This window comes from Rasamsonia byssochlamydoides (assembly GCF_041956645.1).
Source record: "Rasamsonia byssochlamydoides strain NRRL 3658 unplaced genomic scaffold VTN77scaffold_24, whole genome shotgun sequence".
Lineage (NCBI taxonomy): Eukaryota > Fungi > Ascomycota > Eurotiomycetes > Eurotiales > Trichocomaceae > Rasamsonia > Rasamsonia byssochlamydoides.
In genome coordinates this window covers 116430-137493 of record NW_027192407.1, presented here as the reverse complement: position 1 = coordinate 137493, position 21064 = coordinate 116430, and the positions used below count along the sequence as shown (strand labels likewise).

Below are 21064 nucleotides of genomic sequence, written 5' to 3'. Positions count from 1 at the left end.
TGTCAAAAAAAAAAGTAAAAAAAAAAAGTAAAAAAAAAAAGGAGAGAGAGAGAAAAGACGGCTACCAACCGGAACAGGATATTCACAGCAAACCCCCGCCCAAATCCCGGCGAGTCCCAGTCCAGATTGACCTTCGTCGGCGAGTGATCATACAAGTACTGATTCGACACCGCCCAGCCGAACAGACTAAAGATGATGACCGAGAAAATCGCCCACGTCAGCTTCGCCACGGTCGAGCGCCGGAACACCTTCAGGTCGAGGAACCATCCCCAGAACAAGTCCGCCACGGTGGCGACCAGCGCTGCCAGCAGCGAGCCCAGGGTCCGCGCGCGCACGGAGAAGTAGTCCGTCAGGTAGATGCCCAGGTACGTGCCGTTCCAGGTGCCGGTGATCAGGATGGGAATGAGCAGGAAGATCCGCTTCGTTTTTAGCAGGCGCCAGAGCTTGCCCATCTCGTGCAGAAAGTTCTTTGCCCGCGTCGGGTCCGCTATCTTGGAGCCATCTGGACGGATGATTTTCTGCGGAGGGGAGAGGAGCAAGGCCAGCGGCAGGCCCAGACACTGCAGGGCGATCAGGACCAGATAGGTTGCATATCCGACTTTGCCGGTATGCTTGTTGTTGATGTTCAGCGATAGTTGAATTGAGGCGCCGATGATCTGGCCCAGTTCACGTAGCGCCAGCCAGATACCGGCTGTACGTAGAAGTAAGTCAGTTGACTGCCACGGCAGACTGGGCAACTATACTGACTCGACCTCCCCCGATCCTTCGCTGCTGGATATCCCAACGCAATCGCCCCCTCAGAGGCCCACAGCGCCGACGCAGCCAGACCGCACGTCGTCGCGCCAAACAGCACAAACCACTGCGTGCCATAGCGGTTGTTGACATACAGCGACGCTGAGTAGGGCGCATACCCCAGCGTGCCGAGGATCAGGACATTGCGCAGGCCGATCTTGTTTGCCAGAGCGCCGAAGAGAGGACATCCGAAGACCATGATTCTGTAGTAGCCGTCAGTATACTCATGTAAATCAGGCGTAAAGATGGATAGAGAGAGACTACCCAAAGGTCAATGCATTGGCCGCATTGACGAGATACGGCTCTTGCTCTCCACCGGCGCCGGTGCTGTTCAAGGCATTCCATATCCCAGGCTGCGTGAAGGAGATCAATCCGACGAGGATGACGTTGAACAGCGGACTGCGATACCATTGCTGAAGTTTCGAAACCGGCTTCTGGATAGGTTCGCCCTCCGCTTCTGCTGGTTGCGAACCGCTTTCAGCGTCGTCGATGGTTTCGACTGAATCTTGAATCTCCGTCACGGCCATGATGATCTCCTGGTAACTTAGCTTAAGTTAAGCTTTCCATTTTCTAATTCCCTTGCTTGTCTTCATCTATATATTCCTGTCAAGCAAGATTGTGAATTGAAGCTCTTTCTTCTGCCCCACATGTCGCGATCAGACGGAAAATGATGCCACGAGCCGATGAAGACTTGGCGATACATACCCATGTGATCATTGATATTTATCCAAACACCACATGTCTGTCAGTCATATAAACTATTTCCTTAGACGGGTTAGTTCTCGGCATGTTGCCGGTATTGATTGAAGACTGGATATGACATGTTTAGGATCCACTGTGACGTGCTTGATGCCTGCCGATATGCCGGTGGAATGACACCTGTTAATGATAAGATATATTTCATCAGAGGAGTTATGTGGGGAGGGAATGCACATAGATTGCTGTTCATATCCAGTCGACTGAGAGACTACTGACTGTATACAAACCATGGCGTCTGTTCAGGTCCAGTCTCCTTCTGATCCCTCCATCTTGAACAAGGGAAATCATGAAATTGAAGAAGAAGAATCAACCGACTTGATCTCATTCCAAACCATCCCATACAGCCCATCCATCACCCTGCAAGACCCCTACCCATCCAACACCGTCTTCCCACTCGCTCTCTCGCCGTCAAAGGCCGGCGTCCCTCTTCCCAACCTCCTCGACTCGATCAAACGACTCTCCACAGCAGGCAAGATCCGCGAGCTACTCAACACCCACGGCGGCGCAATCTTCTTCAAAGACCTGGGTCTGAAGTCCGCAGAGGAATTCTCCCAATTCGCGCAGGCCTTCGGATGGACGCCGCACGAGGACATCGGCAACCCCGTGCGGCGGACCGTGGTGGCATTCAACGTCGCGACAGCAAACGAGGGCCCGAATACCATGCCCGTGTATCCGCATAATGAATTCGGTCTGAGTCCGCATTACCCAGCGTATGTATTCTTCTATTGTGCTTCCGCGCCGGAAACGGGGGGTGAGACACCGATCAACAATTCGATTGTGCTGTATGAGAGGCTGAGGGAGAGGGTTCCGGAGTTTGTGGATGAGTTGGCGGAGAAGGTAGTCGCCAGTCGAGTTATCAACTCTCCAATTAATTCCCAGTGACTTTATCGTTGGATATATTCTGACAGTCATTTTCTTAGGGCGTGAAATACCAGCTCTTCTACCCCAACAAACCCCGTTCCGACACCTCCTCAGCCGGGACATCCGTCCTGCAATCGTACGGTTTGAAAGTCCTCGATACAGATTCCGTCGAGGAGGCGCGTAAGAAAATCGAGCTGGAGATCCAGCGCCTGCCAACTGCCACCTGGACGTGGGAAAACCAGTCGGATGCCAACCCGCTGGGTGATTTGAGGGTTTGGCAGCGTCTTCCTGGTAGGAATTCACCTCATCGTTTTTTTTTCTCTATGATATAGATATAAAAGAAATGATGAACTAAGAATGGATATTATAGCCCTCCGCATCCACAACCAAACCGGTCGAACAACGTTCTTCAACAATATGATATCGCGATTTTTGAGCGCGCAGGCAGCTGGGAGTCTGGACCCACCGCATATCAATAAAGATGGTAGATACCAGCCGCCTGCTTTTGTGAGTTGCTCCCCACCTATACGAAATAAATACTTTCGAGATTTGCAAAAGTGCTGATCAGTCGGTATAGTACGGCGACGGAAGCCCCATCCCACACCGGTACCTGCAGGCCGCTGTTGATATCATCAAGTGAGTGGCGAATGCATGTCGTATCTAGATTTGATAGAAGGAGTTTTTCAAATTTCAAATCTGTGACAATATAATAATGTAATATGCTACAGGGAAACCCGCTCGTTGATAACCTGGAAAGAAGGTGATGTCCTTCTCTTGGATGTAAGTGCCATCAGATATCTCCAGACATGACTTAGGGCAAACTTTGCTAACAATAACGGTGAACAAGAATCTCGCCGTACAACATGCCCGCGAACCATGGACTGGGTAACTTGACACCCGCAAAAGAAAAAAAAAAAGCTGTGCACAGACAACTGAATTGAATAATTAACGCCAATTTCTATTTTCTATTTCTACAGGCACAGAAAGCTCCTTGCAAGTTTGTGGGATGAATGAGCCAGCAAGCCAGCAGCAGCAGCAGCCAGAAAAGGAAGAGGGGATAGAGAGAGAGAGCAAAAAAGCCATAAAGGAGATGAAGACCATGCTCTCTCTATCTAGGCCAAGGTCACACCTAAGTCAAGTACCTAACCTACCTACCAATTACCTGCATCCCTTGCTGACGGATTGCCACCAACCCACCCATACATGTATGTACATGAAATGTCATATATGTGAGAAGCTACCTGCTGTTTGTTGTTATCTTACGTAGTTAGTTAGGTAGCTATACCTCGTTACCTCCTTTTTTTTTGATAACTCGCCACAGATGTGTATGTAGTGAAGTAACGTACTGTACGTCTCGTAGGCACCACAGTATATAAATAGTATCTAGTATTTTATTGTAATTGCAATAACAGTATTCCAATCTAATCCAATCCAATTCAACCTAATCTCATCTGATCTGATCCGACCTGACGGGTCACTCTGTCAATCGTTACTTATTAATATTAATTATCAGACAACAGGCATCTCTCTTCTCTTCTCTTCTCTCTAGATTTAAATTTGGGTCCTTCAGTTAAAACCCTACCTACAGTAATGAATGAATGATATGTTATTTATAAGTGTAGGTTAGCGGACAACTCTGGTCTAGTCTGGTCTGCAAGCGATTAAAGGAGAAGAATGTACAGTTTACAGTATACACGATCTATGCTAAGTCTGTCTTGTCCATATTTAGGATAGATAATAGAGTGCTGTGCACTACGCTGCATATAGGACCAGGAATTCAATTGAATTCCTTCAATTCGAGGAAATAGAGAGGAACTTATAAAAGCTGTGTTACGCAATGAGGACTTTTATATTCTTTTTTTTATGTCGTGTTGGATAATCATAACATTAAAATAAGGGAAGGGGAAAAAAAAAACGGACTAGACTGGACTCTTGCACCGAATTTTATGTACTTTTTTCGTCGTCTATTCGCATAACGAGTCTAGGGAATCTACCTACCTACATAGATACCAATATCAATATCAATCAGATGATATGAGACGAACAGATAGATCAGATCAACCCATCCAATGCATTTTATCCAGTCAGTCCTACCTACAACCGTATACAATACATTACAACAAGACAACACTTCTTCACATAGAACAATTCTTCACAAACAGTATAGGATATAGAACGTAGAACACAATTGACATGTAACATGCAACATGATTACTCTTCTTCCTCTTCACTCTCCTCCATACCCTCCGCCGCAGTAACAGTAAAGGTCGGCGCCTGGTCCACCCCCACATAGCTATCGCTCATCAAATACAGCGTCAGCTCATGCTCACCGGGCGTCGGGACGACATATTCGAGACGCATCTCCAGCTTCCGGCCGATGGTGACCCGCTTGATCGCCAGCAGGCTCTTCGTCTTCTCGTCGCCGACGACCAGCCACCAGTTCTCCATCTTCTTGCCTGGGTAGAACGGCGCGTGTACCGTCGTGTCGGGCTCCTCGTCCTCTTCGACTTCCCGCTCGACTTTAATCTTCAGGTAGGCAGGTTCGCCGGCTGTGATGTTCTCTGGGTCTTCCACTTGGAAGTCTAGGTCGATGTTTGGATATTTCTCGTTCGTGAAGGCGGCGGCCTGTGCTAGCTGCTTGTTGTCCAGACCCAGGCGCTTGACGAGAGTCGCGTAGTCCTTGTTCTCCGACGGATCCATCGCCTCCATGAACTCGAAGATATCGTTGATTCCGAATTCGTTCGCCACCTTGATGACCTCCGGCGTGAAATGAGGGATCTGCTTCAGCGGGCTGTCGCGGTCCCACATGGCCTGGACAACCATCTGCGACATCTCCATCGCGTTCATAGCGTTCAGGTGGCCTTCGGACGATAGCACATCCACACACGCGCTGAGGAGATTAAGCACCTTGCTGACTATCACCTCCTGGTCTTTAGCCAGATCAATTGGCAACTGCATCCGCGAGAAGTGAGCCTGGAGGAGCACAAACGCCTTGAAGTGAGGCGAGTCATATGCAGGCTGCGACATCTTGACAGGTACGCGGTCGTATACCCGACGCAAGATGTGGTCCTCGTGTCGCCGCATCTGGATAGTTTCAAACTCGGTCGCGGATGTGACGATCTCCAGGATACCCTTCAGCTTGGTCCGAGAGGTCAAAGACAACAGGAAGGTCTGCATGGTGATGAAGGAGATGTTGTAATAAGCCGCAATCATGGCCGCGTTCAACGGAGACACGCTGTCATCCTCCTCGTCCAGGTCGATGATCTTGGCTTCTGACAGCTCCTTGAGCGTGTTCTCGACCAGCTCCGACAAGAACGTACTCAGCCCTTCGTGGCTGACATCGCTGAGACCGTAGAAGCTAGGGTTGGCAAGGAGACGCCGGTAGAAGTAGGTGTATGTCATCCAGTCGACAGCGTCCTGCGTGGAGGCAATGGTCTTTGTGCTGATCTCCGTAACAAAGGCGTCGTGAAGATAGATCTGCAAGTGACTCTCGATGGGAAGCGCTTCGTTGAGGAACTTCTTGTAGTACTCGCGCTTCACCTGAGGCACCATCAGCACACCCCGCCCGATCTTGTCCTGGCCAGGTCGCGAGGCTCTGCCAAACATCTGCAGGATCTCGCTGATCGGGTAGTCGATGTAGCGGTGCTCACGACCCTCGAAGAACTGCGTGCCCATGATGATGACCAGGTGAGCGGTCAAGTCAATCTCCCAGCACACATCCCGGGACGCCAGCATGACCTGAATAGCGCCGATTTTGAACAAGTGAGACACGATGCGCTTGTCGCTCGGGCTCAGAGCCTCGTGGTAGTAGCCAATACCGTGGGAGATCGATTCTGCCAGAGTTCGCTCGTGGATTCGGTCCAAGAGAGGTCGAATCTCCTCAACGTCCGCGTGCAAGAACCGATCCTCATTGTCATCCGCAACACACGCCGCCAACAGGTCGATGGCCGTTGAACGGGTCTGTTTGCGGCTGGGCACGAACACCAAGGCTGGCTTGTCCGGCGAGAGTTGCAAGATCGACAGATAAGCGGGCTTGGCCATGGCCAGCATCAGAGACGGGAAGTGAGGGATGCTGAAGGATTGGATGTGCAGCTCCAGCGGCACTGGTCGGACGTGAGGGCTGAAGTTGTAGATGGTATGCTTATTCGCGCCAATCCACTCGCCGATGTCTCGGGCATTCGAAAGCGGAACACTCAACCCAACAATGCGCATGTCGTTCTCTGTTTGCAGAGCAATGTAGTGCATGCGCGACACGACGATCTCGTAGACGAATCCGCCCAGACCTCCAAGCATATGCAGCTCATCGGCGATGAACAGCCGCACAGTCTGAACATTCTTCCGTCTCTGCCACTGTCGAGACAAGACATCCCACTGCACCGGAGTGGCCAAGACGAGGTCCGCCTGGTCGAGGAGTTTCAAGTCGGCCGTTGTCTCACCAGTCAGCTTGACAATGGTCTTGCCGCCCGCAAGCTTACTCAGCCGCTTCTGCCAGTCTGCATATCTCTGGTCGACGAGTTCTTGGAAGGGAGCGATGTAGACGGCTCGACCCGGATTCTGTTGTGACCAGTGGCGCAGGAGAGCAAACTCGGCACAAACGGTCTTGCCACTGCCAGTCGGCGCGCCGACGAAGACATTATCATTCGTCTCGAACAGCGATTTAAAGACCTGTGTCTGTATCTTGTTGAAATGCTCCCAGTCAGGATAGAGCTGCTGGAACTCCTCGCGTTTGAGTGCCTTGACAGGAACCCGCTGCATGTCGAGCAACGGTGTATGCGGCGGGAAGCGCTCTGGCAAAATCAGCTTCTGGAAAGAAACCGCAATCTTCGTCTCAGAATGCATCCAGCGGTCTGACACCAAAGAAATAAAGTAGTTTGGAGGCATCGGCTCCGTAATGGGCACGGTGAACTCGACCAGATGCTCAGTCATCTCACCCTGAGCAAATTCCTTCCGGAGGATGAATTGGTCATGGAACAGGATCTCCTCGCCGTCGCAATCCTCAACCATGATCCAGAAACTTTCGGCGACGCCGTGGAGGTTCTCGTCCCATGTAAAGTTGGGTGTGATTGTCAGTTCGACACGAAGCATGGATCGGGTAATAGGCTGAACCTGCGCCTGTACCTCCAGTCGTGGGAATTTTGACACGAGATCGCAGACGATCCTGCCCGCTTTGGGTAGACCAATGAGTTCACCCATGCGAGGAGGGTCAAGGTCAAAGTAGCTTGACCACGGCACGTCGATTCTCTCCGCCTTTTGCACAATATCCCGAGGGCATGACGGGAACTGGCGAAGCGGTGTCATCGTCGGCCACATACGCTTCTCCGCCATCTTGCAGAGATTCAGCGCAGTCTTCGCAACAGATGCCCAGCCTCTCCTCAAGGCGATTTCGAAAAGCGCCCTGAGAATACGACCGGCAGATTGGGTGACGTACACCATATCTGCCATCAGGGCAAGACCCTCCAGCTTCAATCGAGAGATATATGCCTGCAGGAGGACATTAATCTTCGCATGGGGTTCTTCGATGCCCTCTTTGACTGGCACAGGGACGCGACCAAGTAATTTGGCGAGCTCCAGCTTCTCGTCTTGGCGGACAGGGATATACTTGAACTCGTCACTCAGAGAGAAGATTCGGAACAGCTCGACGGTGCTGATCATCGGTTGGAGATGGTGGTTGTAGGTCGACATCGAATTGTGGCTGATGTAGTAATGGGAAGCGACTCGTCCGAGCTCGGTAGATTGCAACTTGCCGGACTTCCTGTCATATTTGACCAGCCCAGCCTTCTCCAGAACCGTGGCAGCAGAATGGATGAGGTCGACCCGTTTTTGTTCAAGAGCCTCATCCTCCGCGTATTCAGCACCAACGCTGTAGAGACCTGGAGAACGAAGCATCCGAACAAACAGGTAGGTATAGCCAAGCCACTCCACGCCTTCGTCACGGTTGCGGACATTGCCGAGAACAATTTCGGCGTTGAGGTTATCAGCGAGCTTGCTCATCAGCTGACTTTCGATAGGTAGCTGCTGGTTGAGGAGAGACAGGTAGTATTGCAGCTCGCTCTGCGACGTGATGATGATACCTTCACCGAAGGTATCATACTGAGGTCGACCGGCTCTTCCCAGCATTTGAAGGACATCCTGGGGACTCAACTCGACCCAGCTACCTTTCTCAGGAGAATAGACCTGCGTTCCTTTGATAATGACAGTGTGTGCGGGAAGGTTAACACCCCATGCCAGAGTCGCGGTACAAACGAGGACCTGGATGCTGCCATCACTGAACAGCGCCTGGACTGAATCACGATCCGCAAGACTCATACCCGCATGGTGGATGCCAAAGCCGTAAGGAAGCAGATCTTTCAGGGCAGGGTCGTCCACAGATTCGGCCTCCTCGGCCAAGATAGCTCTGCTGGCCGCATCGCTCCGTAGAATCTGGCCGATTGTCTCCATCTCGACAGCCTTGTCCCGGATATAACGGGCAGTCTTGGCCGTCTCCTTTCTCGAGTGGACGAAGATAAGCATCTGGTTTCGGTGTTGACCGACTTGCTCGAGGACTTTGTTGTAGCAAACGTCATTCATGGTCTTCAGCTGTTTGATCGCCTTCTTATCCGTAACACCAATGAACTCCTGCTTCAACGGGCATGGTCGGTAGGATGCGTCAAAGTAGAACAATGCCCTGGTAGGATCGACACGCAAGAAGCTGGCAACATCGCGGTAGTTTGGAAGAGTGGCGCTCAGCCCAACAATCCGCACGGGCTCGCCAGTCTGTTCCACTCGACGAATGGTGCGACTGACGATGCTCTCGATGACAGGGCCACGGTCATCGTGAAGAAGATGGATCTCGTCAATGACAATCAGACGGACAAGCCTTGTGTAGCTGGTGTCTGTGGCTTTCCGAGTGATGATATCCCACTTCTCCGGCGTGGTGACGATGATCTGGGTATCCGCGATTTGTTGTTTCGTGAGTTGGCGATCACCAGTCAGCTCAGAAACCTTGATACCATAGGGCTCCAATCGCTTGCCAAAGTTCCCGACTTGTTCCTGAACCAGGGCCTTCAGCGGAGCAATGTATACGATCTTGAAATCATCGAGCATAATTTCCCCGGTTTCCGGGTTGCGGTTCTTGCCAATCTCACGCAATATCGCCAGCATCGCCACATTAGTCTTCCCGGAGCCAGTGGGGGCGCAGACGAGCATATTCCCATCTTCATGGAAAGCGACCGGGAAGCATTTCGTCTGAATGCGATTCAGTTCTTTGGAAGACCCAAAGCCCACACGAGCCCATTCCGGGAGCTCGGTAGTTGGGAGATTCTTCTCGCCGGGGTCTCGCTTGGGCTTAGGAGCGGGCACATGGATCTCCTCATAGCCCTTGAAGGTGCGCTTCGTTGAGCCTTGCGGGAGCTTCACATTGGGGTTGGTCATGAGATGGTTTCCCTGCTCGAAGACTAGGTTCTCCAAATTGATGAGCCTCTTCGGCTGCAGGCCTCCCACAAGCCTTCCATCCTTGGGCTTTTCCTCTTCCTTGACGCCGTCCGGACCGCCGGGGATATCGATATCCATCAAGTCCATCTTCATCTTCTTGCCCGGTCGCTCGACCTCTTCCTCGCGAGGGGCTTTGCCACGAATCTCGTCCAAGATCGCGCGATGCCCGGCCTCAATCATTTCATTCTCAACTAGACGACGAGCGTCGGCGTCCTCAGCGACCCTCCTCCAGCGCGTCACCCAGACGATCTTGTCTTTGTTGGTAACGAGTTTTGCCACCAGTTCGGGGTAGTCGTAATCGAACAGCTCCATCAAGTCGTTCTCGATGTCACGAAGCGGTCGGTCGCTACCGTCCTCGGCCTTACCACCGAGAATGTCTAGAGCAGCTCGAGATTTTTCGTTTTGAATGTGCGCGTCCGGGAAAGCCGATCCGACCTGACGCTGCAACCAGTACGCATCAATCTCGCGAGCGGGGATAATGTTCTTTGCGGCAACTGCTGGTCCTTTGTCGGCCTCGGCACCGGCATCCAGGATCATCTCTTCGCCCTCGACGTCCTCAAGGTCAGGCCTATCGTCAGCTGCGGCGGCGGCGGCCTCGTCATCAGCTGCCTTGTCCTCGGCATCTGACGCCGCATCCTCCTCGTCCGACATTTCATCTTCATCCCGGACTTCATCAACCCTTCGTATCCCGTCTTCGTCTTCGTCTGACTCGTCAAACACGACGGCGACACCCTGTCTCTCGTCCAGTTCGGCCTCTTCTTGTGCACCAGCACCCTCTTCCATGTTCTCGTCCTCGTCCTGAGCATCGTAGTCTGTAATCTTCTTGCCCAGATTCACGAGTTCGTTGAATTCCTTGGCGCTCATCGTGGTGCCTAGCAAATCGTCGATCTCCTTCTTTTTGTCGAAGTCCTTCATATTCTCATCTTTCAATGTTTCGAGAATGGCGTCTGCGGCGCTTCGCACGACTTCGTGAGAGACATCGCCCAGATGGTTGGCCGTCATCGTCAGGATGAGATCGTACGTCGCTCTCGTGGCCGGAGTTCTGGGACGGTATTTCAGACCCTCAATGAGCATATCGGCCGCAGAGAGAATCCCCTGGCCGCGTAGTTGGCCCTGCTCGCCCCTCTTGCGCTTGCGCTGTTCTCGTTCCAGCACATCTTCGCCTTCTCGAATCGCGCCACGCTCGATATCTGCTGGTCCCACCTGCAATTTCTTGCTTTTGGGAGCAGTATCACGCTGGACTCTCGATCCCATATCCCGGACACTGATGCGACCGGCGAGGGACTCTGGATCACCGGTCGGCTCGTCGGTGCGGCGCGTGATGAATCGGCGGTCCGCCTGGAGAACCAGGTTGGACATCGCCGAGTACTTGTACTGCGCGGCAATGTTGGGGTCCGTCATCTTGAATCGATTTCAAGGGGATCCGTCTGCAAAGGACTTTTCAGTCGAGTCGTGAGACGAGCCCTTTCGCGGCTCAATGAGCTCGGCGGTAGCAGACCTGGAAAAGACAATGAACCCAGGATCGCAGATAGAAGTTCCTGCTCATAAATCGAGAGTCATTCTCCTGCAGCAGGACACAGGAGGGTGGAGGTGGCAAGGGCTGCCTGGAGTGGTTTGCAGATAGCAGGAAAGAGTGAAATGTTGGACGCGGTTTGGTAGAGTTTGTAAGGCGGAACGGGAGTTGGTGGCAAAAACGGGAAGGTCTGACGAGTCAGCGTTGCCAATGCAGTCTGCCACCGCGGAACGCGTCTAGCAAAGCACTCTCCAGCTTTCTCGACGAGGAGTCCCCTACTATACGTGCAGGACGATGCGAGTCCTTCCTCATGGGCAACGGCTAATTTCAACAGGCTTGAGGCCTTTCGCCTCGCGCCCAGGCGTGGTGCCTCGAAGCATCGTGCTCCGCTTCATTGGTAACTCTGCGCGGCGGCCCACTTTTCGGAGCAGAGCTGGAGCTCCATGGATAGCGCAGTGTTCCTACAGACGCGCGAAGACAACCTCAACGACGAAGCTGAAGGACCTGCCGCAAGGCGCATTGAAATTGGAGGCTTACAATGACGGCTCTGACGACGCTCCTCGGTATCCGGCGGTGGTGCAGGGCCACAGGAACAATATGGAGAAGTTCAAGAACTGCGTGGTCTTGACGAGAGTAGGAAACTTCTATGAGGTATCCTTTTTTTAGCAAGAAAAAGATATATTTTAGTTCAGACAAGCTGATAGAGAGAAGCTCTACTTTGAACAAGCAGAAGAATTGGCCCCCCTTCTGAATATCAAGCTCGCGACTAAGAAAACCAACGCTGGTCCTGTTCCCATGGCCGGGTTCCCATTCTTCCAACTAGATCGCTTTCTAAAAATCCTCGTGCAAGACCTGAAAAAATACGTGGCTATCAGTGAGGAGTTTGCAAACCATGCAGAGGACAAGGTGCGATCTGGGGGTCTTATGTTCGACCGGAGAGTTACAAGAGTCATCACGCCAGGGACGTTGATCGATGAGAAATTCATGGATACCTCTCAGAATAACTTTCTCTTGTCCATATACGTCGACATTGATGGGTTGAAACCGGAGCTCCAGGAAGGTGAGGCCGCTTCGGTTGCTCACCCATTGTCATCGGCGTCCCAGCGCGTGGGGCTGGCTTGGATGGATCTCTCGACCGGAGACTTTTTCACCCAGTTCACCACGGCCCAGATGCTACCATCTGCGATCGCCCGGATTGGAGCTCGAGAGATAGTCGTTGATAAACGACTCGAGGATCTAGTTGGTCAAGAGTTGCAGATGCTCGTAGGTCGGGATCACCTTCTGCTCACTTTCTTCGACGCACCCAGAATTATCAGTCCGATGTCATCCTGGACCCCTATGCTAGAAGCGTCGATATCTTCAGAGGCACAGTCCTTGTTTACTGCTGAGGAAGTGGCGGCTGGATATAACCTTCTGGAATACGTTAGGATCCAACTCCAAGGCATCAACATGAAACTACAGCCGCCTCGCCGAAGACATCTGGACGAGTCAATGGGTATTGACCGTAATAGTCTGAGAGGGTTAGAGATTCTGGAAACCGCGAGGGACGGTCTAGGTAAGGGCAGTCTGCTGCATGCGGTTCGTCGGACTTCTACGAAGAGCGGTGCTCGCCTCCTAAGAGACAGATTGAGTATGACCCAGTAACACTTGTTGGCATGTGGATCTTGCTAAGACTGCTTTACAGCTTCTCCGTCGACATCACTTTCTGTCATCAACGAGCGTCTGGATCTTGTGGAGCTCTTCCTTGAAGACGAAGAGCTACGCGACAATATAATAATGCTATTGAAACGTAGCTATGATTCTCAAAGACTGGTCCAGAAATTCTCCCTAGGAAGAGGTGATCCAGATGACCTGATATGCCTGTCGAGGGCGATCGAGGCGTCGCGAGAAATTCGACGAGTCTTGTCAGAAAGGATCAACGCTCGAGACCAGGGATCTGGGAAGAATCACAGGAGTCTTGAGGCCCTGGTGAACCGCATGTCCCTCGATGGGCCAACGGAACTTGCAGACAGAATTCTTGCGGCCATTGATGAGGAAGGTCTACTGCAAAAGCAGCGAATCGAGGACAACAACGCAGCAGAGGCTGCAGAACTGGCTCAAGAAGTGGTACTAAATGAAGGACTTCCCGAAGACGTCGAAGCCATGCCCAAGAAGCTACGTTTCAAAAACACAGGCAGGCCGGGCATTGCCATCGAGTCTGAGCATGGTGATGTGGACACCTGGATCATGCGACGTGATGCAAGCGAGGCTTTACGGAAATTGCATGAGGATCTGGATGCGCTGAAGAAAGAGAAATCCGATCTGACGCAGCGGCTGCAACATCAGGTGGGTTCCACCGCTCTGACGTTGAAGTGGACGCCCGGTCTCGGGTATATCTGCCACGTCAAAGGAGACAAAATCTCGCAACAGGCTCTCGAGGAGCTGGGGGTCACGCGCAGTGTGTCGTCAACCAAAACCACGCGGTCATTTTACTTGCCGGCCTGGTCCCACCTGGGAGCGCGGATCGACCAAGCGAAGATTCACATCCGCTCAGAGGAACAGCGGATCTTTGAAGATCTACGTCGCGGGGTGATTCTGAATCTCGTGAAGATCCGCCGCAACGCTGCTGTCATGGACGAGCTGGATGTTGCATGCTCGTTCGCCACGCTTGCAAAGGAGCAGCAGATGGTGCGGCCTATCTTGAACACGGGCACTTCGCACCGGATTGTAGGCGGGAGACATCCGACGGTGAAGTTGGGACTGGAAGAGCAGGGCCGGCGGTTCGTGAGCAATGACTGCTTCCTTGGGGACGAAGAGCGCATCTGGCTCATCACGGGGCCCAACATGGCGGGCAAGAGCACCTTTTTGCGACAGAACGCGTTGATCACCATCCTCGCGCAGGTCGGCTCCTTCGTGCCGGCCGAATATGCTGAGATCGGCATCGTCGACCAGATCTTCAGCCGCATCGGGGCGGCAGACGACCTGTTCCGCGACCAATCTACCTTTATGGTGGAGATGCTGGAGACAGCCGCGATTCTGAAGCAGGCCACGCCGCGGTCATTCGTCATTATGGACGAAGTGGGCCGAGGGACGACACCAGAGGATGGCACTGCGGTCGGGTTTGCGTGCCTGCATCACCTGTACCACGTGAACCGTTGTCGCACGCTGTTTGCGACGCATTTCCATGCCCTGGCGGATATGACGCAGGGGTTTGAAAAACTGGGGACGTACTGTACCGACATCAAGGAGACTCCATCGGGATCCTTCTCCTTCGTCCATCGACTCCGGAGGGGTGTGAATCGACAGTCGCATGCCCTCAAAGTCGCTCGCCTGGCAGGACTGCCTGAGGAGGCGCTTAACGTGGCCAGAGATACGTTGCAGCAGTTGAGAGCTGGGTCGAACGTCTGTTCGTCAGACGAGAGTGACAAGGATGCGGAGCTTGTGGCGACAGCGACGTGAGCTGTTCAACGCTGACCGTGAGCAGGCAGTGTTCAACGGCGGGCCGTTGACCTGTAGAATAGATATCAGCCTGTTTATTACCTAGTTATGGGACAGAAGTGTCTCCGACTGTACTGTACTTTACTTTATGAGACCCGACATTCTCCCAGTCTTTTAGCGGATACCCCATATTAAATGACATTCTTACCATTACCATCCTAGTTAAAGCAGATAAAATTAAAAAAAAAAACAATACAAAAAAGCCACTTATTATAATTATAACTTCACCCTCCTAGCCACCGATCTCGTACGCACTTCCTCCCCACTCTCTAGACGACGCTCCAACCCTCCCAAATCAACAACAATCCCCTCCCTAAACGCCACCTCCTGACAATCCTCCTCCTCAACACCATTCACGAACTGGACGACGACAAAGTCGACCCGTCGCCGTCCCAGCACCACCATGGGGGCATGCCACGTCCCGGCAGCATACGTGACAGCCTGCCCACCGCGCGCGATAAATGCCCTTATATTTTCGAGATCCGGGGGATCGCGTATCACGACGCGTTTGTTGCGCTCTCCTTTGGACGACCAGCTGGAGCGATCCGGAGTGGAGGGTGGAATCGTTGCTGCGGCGGTCTGGCCCTTCAGTGTTGGCGCGACCAGGACGAGGAAGACCGGTTCTTCTTCCTCGTGGATTTCTTGCTCTACCAGCTCTTCGACGAGGATGCCGTCGTCGTCGTCATGATGCTTGCGACCTCTGGCTCTGGCACTGGCACTGGCATGTCTGCCTCTGCCGCTGCCGCTGCTGCTGTCATCGTCGCGAACGACTCGTCTCTGACTCGATAGGTCCATGGGGATAAATGTCTGGGTTGTGAAGGGGTGGCGTTCGAGAATGCGGACGTCGAAGACGGGTGAGGAGATGGTGCTATTCTCATCACCAGCAAGGACAACATCATCCGTGAAGTGATCGATTCCACGCCGATTATTTCTCCCCTTGCTAGCAGCTGTAGTCGTTGTTGCACGAGTCGATGATCTTCTCACCCTCCTCGGAAAACACGAAAACAAGCTCATCCGCGCCTGGGCGTGTTTCCCGCTCGGACAGACGCCGTCATAGCCATTCTCCAGCGGAGAGATAGGACTGTATTTCAGCGCAGAGCCCTGGTTCGCCAGCACGGGCGGTGCGGCCAGCGCGTGCGGCAACGGCAGACTCGAGAGGGCACTTGCCGGTGGTGCGGACGACAGGTCGCGTGGTAGAGGAGGGCCGGAGATGACAGTGCCGAAGGGGGCGAAGGCTTGCGGTGTGAGGGGCTCGGGGGTGATTCGCAGTGAGGGCAGGGGGGAGAGGAGGGTTGGCGCGGGCATTATTATTATTATCTGGACGGATTCAGTTCAGAGAGAGGAGCATTGGCTCTCGAAGAGGAAACGAGAGATGGACTCAACCGCTGTGCTGTGATGTGGTTCTTGAGGTAGTAATGGTGTCATCTACCCAGCTATCGTACCCAGGTCCCCGAGCTGAGCTTAAATTAAGCTTTCCCCACGGAACTCCACGCGTGGAACTATTACTCTGTACGGAGTAGTCTGCGATCGGCTGAGCCACATAGCTAGCTGGATAGCGGAGTTCGCTGTTTCAGGTGGTTAAACCACTACGGAGTAGTCCGTAGTCCGTACTCCGTATAGTAATATTATCTGCAAGCCAATCTACGAGTTTTATAAAGACTCCTGTTCGCTGCTGATGTTGATGAAAGGCGTACCATTGTCATCCTCTCAACTGCAATGTTGGAATTCGATAATGGGGCAGTTTGCCAAGCCCGGCTAGAGCCCATTGAGGCAAGGCGTTTCCGCTCATATAAGCAGGATCCGACGGGCTATCATGTGACCACCTGGTGATTCTGCCAGTGTTTGCCGCCTCGCTAGCCCATCACATGTCACTCCCTGGAGAGGAGAGTGGTCGGAGATGCAAGCATGTTCCCCTTTGCATCATGCAAAGAAGAAGTCCCTTAGCCATTGATGGCACTATGCCGAATAAGACGCGCGTGACTGTTCCCCAACGGATCTGACGAACAGCGGCATGATTAAGCAACTGCGGTTCTTAAAGTCGAGCAAGCCTTCTACCCTCGTCATAGACCGGCTCAGGTTCGAGGCAAACAATGAGAACACCAGAGGATGTGTTATCTCTTGATCTCGAGGAAAATGACTTCCTATACCGGATCCGGCGGGGTTGCCGGATTGTCTATGTTTCTGTGCTACATGAGGATATAATACCGCCGGAGTGCCGAACTGATAGCTCGCGGGTTCTATCAAAGCTGCGAGGCGTCCCACCGTGGGATGAAGATTGGACGACCCTTACCGTTCGAAAGACTTCACGGGGCATCGTGTGCACTCCCGACGACTTTGCACCGTACTCCTTGGACAAGAGCGCAATTGGCGGCTGCCCTGCTGTCCGTTTCAATATCTTATATAGATTTGACCCCCGTCGCTCGGATTATGTTATTTATCGCATCGCATCACATACCGCAGTTTCGACCTAGTACTCCCTATAAGTACAGAGGAAAGGATCTGCGTCGTCAAGATCACAGTAGAAGAGGATCATAGAATTTTGCGACAGAATGTTTATCTGTCGGTCCGTAGTTCCTTGACCAGATCAGGAGGGAACACGGTCTACTTGTACAGTGGCCATGGCGAGGCACATCGGTCGTTCTACTGTGCCGAAGTCGGGATTTGAAGTGATGTAAAAAGATCGTCGCATCGGACGTGCTAGCCTGGCCTAGTCACAACTCGCCAATCAAGGTCTGCATTCTACATTGTAATCAGGAAGCACTTCACTGGTCCATTAAAGCTTGATCTGTTGGACTTAGTGTGGTTTCAAGTTTGACTTATATGCTGGATGGCCATTATGATAATTCCAGGTCTCAGGCTAGGAGTCCTTCTCCTCTCTAGCCCGTATTATCAAGGAGAGAATTTCATTTCCCGTGCTCTGTGAAAACATTCCCAGTGCTGTAGATGTTTCCTGCTATCTAAGCCCCACCCTAGGAATGACCCGCAACCTTCTTTGGCACATATGGTTCCTCCAAGTATTTGATCTCTTCATCTGTCAAAGTCTTGCCCCGAACCTCAACCGCTTCATCCAGTCGAGCCAAATTGCTGAAGCCGACAATCGGGATGGTGCCCTTCCGAATGATCCATGCCAAGGCCACTTGGCTCATCTTCCAGCCCTTCTTCTCTGCCAGCTCCTGCACTCTGCGGATGATCTCCTGATCGGCTTCGGTGATGTCTTTGACTGTTGCGGCACGCGTTGTCTGCGCCTCGCCCAAGGGCCGCGCAAGGAAGCCTCGGTAGAGAGGCGCCCAGGGGATCAGCCCGACTCCTGTCTCGTGGCAGAATTTGTTCATCTCCCGCTCTTCCTCACGGTAGCAGAGCGAGTAGTGGTTCTGCATGCTGACGAACTTTGTCCAGCCGTTTTTCTCCGCGATGAACTGCAATGTAGCAAACTGGTCTGTTTTAACCTCAGTAAGTCTCATTCTTATTACTGCAAGAGAAAGTCAATCAGCAGGGGAGATGTTCGCATAACTTACAGGTCCACATCGAGCTCGCACCGATGTAGCGCACCTTGCCAGATTGGACGAGGTCGTGGAGCGCTTTCATCGTCTCTTCCGGAGGCACCGTGTAATCGAATCGCTGAAAAGGTCTTGTCAGCGTTGCTCTTTCGACAGAAATTGCAACAGATATCACAGGACAGAACATGAGATTAATCCAGCAAGTCCAACAATGGCCGATATCCACACGAGTTATTCACGATCCAGACATATGTACACGGATGTATTACATCGGACATGAAGGTAGATCAAACTAGGTGCTTGTCTCACTTACATGGATCTGAAGCAGGTCAATATAGTCTGTCTGCAGCCTTTTCAGGGACGCGTTGACGGCATTAAAGATAGCAGCACGCGAGAGCCCTCCCTGATTGACATAGTCCTTGCTGCGCTTGATCTCCTCCGGGAACAGAATGTGTCGAATGGCCGGCTCTTCACCCACGTACCCGTTGCACTTGGTCAGAAGAACGAGCTTGTGCCGGGGGATGTTGTACTTTTTGATCACTCTCCCGATCATCTCCTCGCTGATCCCGTTTGAATACACGTTGGCCGTGTCCCAGGTATTCAGACCGCGGTCATAGGCGCCCTTGAGCAGCGCTTCCACCTCTTCTTCGTTGTCCACGACCCATGGCTGCCAGTCCTTGTGGCCGAAGGACATGGCGCCCAGGATCGGAACCGAGACCCGAAGGCCGGATTTACCCAGTTGGGCGTACGAGACTTTCGTGGCCTCAACACTCTGCTTGAGGCTTAGGGGGAGGGTGACCTCAGTCATTGTGTTTGCAAGAAGCAATCCCAAGATGAGGTGTTAGTTGAAAGGATATACGTCTCGTCGTCGACGAAAGGATGTAGACCTGTCTGAAGTGTCCTGGGATAAGCGCAGAAGACAGCACGGAAGAACAAGCGCAGGTAACGATGAGAAGATTGACCGCTGTCAGGGTCTCATACTTATGTATTTCAGATCTACTTGCAAATTGCGTTATTACTATCGTGGCCTCTTCAGCAACAGTAACTACCACCATAATTACTAATTAATGTCCCACAAAGCAATCAACCCCGCTTTCGTGCTACAATGCGCGGTGTTAAGCGGACTTAGCCATCGCCTTCCAGTTTCATCATCAAAGTTGTTTAATGTTGCGGCTCATCCTTCTTCCGACTTCTTCTTCCCGCGTCCATCCCATATGGTCTGTATTGTCATAATCGATTGGCTTGTTCATTGACAAAGGCTGTGGACTCTGTCGATTATATAAGTTCAGTACCTACTACCTGTTGACTTCTTCGAAGCCGGAAATTCGGGTTATTCATAAATTTATCCAGATAGCCTGAACTTGTACGGGTAGTCGCAACTAAATTAGCCTGTCTGGCTACATATCCACCTACCATTTGGACGAATTGCCATCTCTTCACTTGCTGACAAATATAGGAATATTTATGCAGATGTGGCCGCTGTATTTTCACGTGATCGAACCATTCATTTATGCTCATACCTACATAGTATATTGACCATCTGAATACTATCGTCACATTCAGTAATTAGCACGTTCATCAAGAGAAGGCAATTGTCAAGGTCTGCACTGCGGGATCGCACCATCCATTTTGAGATAGAGTAGCAGGCCTCATTAGAACGATCGTCTAGTTTTAAGAACAGCGACTGTCCTGAAGTAAATCTCAGAAGTCAGAGTAGTGTCCCAGAAAAGCTATCTCAATTGCAATAATAATGTGGGGGAAAAAATAAAAAGATAAATTAGTAATAGAAAAATGTTGATGATTCTAGGCACTGATGAGTTCCTACTAGAGCTCTAGTCTTATGGCCAAGTTAGCAGGTTAATAGACCAAAATAACAAGATCCTAGTATATTAACCTCTCAATGTTGAATACGCCCTGTTCCATCCAGTTAACATAGAGAAAGAGACTAACAGTTCCTGGGACTTTCTGGCTCTAACGATGATTCCCCTTTATCAGTCTAATCATTAGGACGTGGCTTCGCTTGGATTGGCTCAGTTCTCTACGTCTTCATCGTTTAGATATCTATTAATAGCAAATAAATATGTGGTGTTATGCTACTGTGTACCTAACGTATGTACATACGTAGTACGGCCCATAGCGACCACAAATCCAACACCCTTTTTTTAAGTTCTGACCCCTCTCGCATTGACTGCCGCATGAATCAGCACTTTATTTTAACTATATGCTGTTGAATCATACAATAATACTCGTAACTAGAATTTTTCTTTTTCTTTTCTTTTTTTAGCGGAATTCCGACATGACAAATATTCTTTCCAATCGATCCAGACGACCTTCATTATTATATGCCTGTTCAAGAACCAATAGGTAGCTAAGAGCGCACATCCCTGTTTGAGTATGTCTCAATACACTGATTTAATATGTACTCCACCGTTAGTTAGTTCGGTTCCTGGCTACTCCGTATTTCCTTTTTTCTTTTTCTTTTTCTTTTCTTTTCTTTTTTTTTTTAAAAAAAAAGAATATTCCTATAATTATAACTTTGGAAACCGAAAGCTAGAATCCCACTCTGCGTTAATGCATTAGATTATATCATAGAAAAATGCATAAAATGTACGAGGAGTCCTCTGAAGATAAGAATATAATAGTCACAACTCATGTTGAATATACTAAAAATGTCAGTCACCTTCATCACAGTCTA

The 21064-nt window shown here is 51.4% G+C and overlaps 7 protein-coding genes across 7 annotated transcripts in view; 3 read left to right on the top strand and 4 right to left on the bottom strand.

Annotated features, from left to right (window-relative positions):
• VTN77DRAFT_3452 (uncharacterized protein) overlaps positions 1–1319 on the bottom strand; it is a gene marked incomplete at both ends in the record, with an annotated part of 1659 nt that extends 340 nt beyond the window's left edge. Inside the window, 3 exons of the mRNA XM_069419402.1 lie at positions 188–691; positions 748–995; positions 1057–1319. Coding sequence (XP_069278476.1) covers positions 188–691; positions 748–995; positions 1057–1319 — 1015 coding nt within the window. The remainder of the gene's footprint in view (positions 1–187; positions 692–747; positions 996–1056) is intronic.
• A 460-nt stretch (positions 1320–1779) lies between these two features.
• VTN77DRAFT_3451 (uncharacterized protein) lies at positions 1780–3301 on the top strand (the record flags this gene model as incomplete). The annotated part of the gene is made up of 6 exons (XM_069419401.1): positions 1780–2388; positions 2472–2703; positions 2783–2919; positions 2990–3048; positions 3141–3192; positions 3260–3301. 6 exons carry the CDS (start codon positions 1780–1782, stop codon positions 3299–3301), a joined length of 1131 nt encoding a protein of 376 aa, XP_069278475.1.
• A 1322-nt stretch (positions 3302–4623) lies between these two features.
• Positions 4624–11283, bottom strand: VTN77DRAFT_3450 (uncharacterized protein; the record flags this gene model as incomplete). Its single annotated transcript, XM_069419400.1, has 1 exon — positions 4624–11283. The coding sequence occupies one exon, from the start codon at positions 11281–11283 to the stop codon at positions 4624–4626; it is 6660 nt and encodes a 2219-aa protein (XP_069278474.1).
• A 406-nt stretch (positions 11284–11689) lies between these two features.
• Positions 11690–14833, top strand: VTN77DRAFT_3449 (uncharacterized protein; the record flags this gene model as incomplete). Its single annotated transcript, XM_069419398.1, has 3 exons — positions 11690–12046; positions 12107–13025; positions 13080–14833. 3 exons carry the CDS (start codon positions 11690–11692, stop codon positions 14831–14833), a joined length of 3030 nt encoding a protein of 1009 aa, XP_069278473.1.
• A 255-nt stretch (positions 14834–15088) lies between these two features.
• Positions 15089–16177, bottom strand: VTN77DRAFT_3448 (uncharacterized protein; the record flags this gene model as incomplete). Its single annotated transcript, XM_069419397.1, has 1 exon — positions 15089–16177. The coding sequence occupies one exon, from the start codon at positions 16175–16177 to the stop codon at positions 15089–15091; it is 1089 nt and encodes a 362-aa protein (XP_069278472.1).
• A 1670-nt stretch (positions 16178–17847) lies between these two features.
• VTN77DRAFT_3447 (uncharacterized protein) lies at positions 17848–18558 on the top strand (the record flags this gene model as incomplete). Its single annotated transcript, XM_069419396.1, has 1 exon — positions 17848–18558. One exon carries the CDS (start codon positions 17848–17850, stop codon positions 18556–18558), a length of 711 nt encoding a protein of 236 aa, XP_069278471.1.
• A 103-nt stretch (positions 18559–18661) lies between these two features.
• VTN77DRAFT_3446 (uncharacterized protein) lies at positions 18662–19177 on the bottom strand (the record flags this gene model as incomplete). Its single annotated transcript, XM_069419395.1, has 1 exon — positions 18662–19177. The coding sequence occupies one exon, from the start codon at positions 19175–19177 to the stop codon at positions 18662–18664; it is 516 nt and encodes a 171-aa protein (XP_069278470.1).
• Between the last annotated feature and the right edge of the window lie 1887 nt (positions 19178–21064).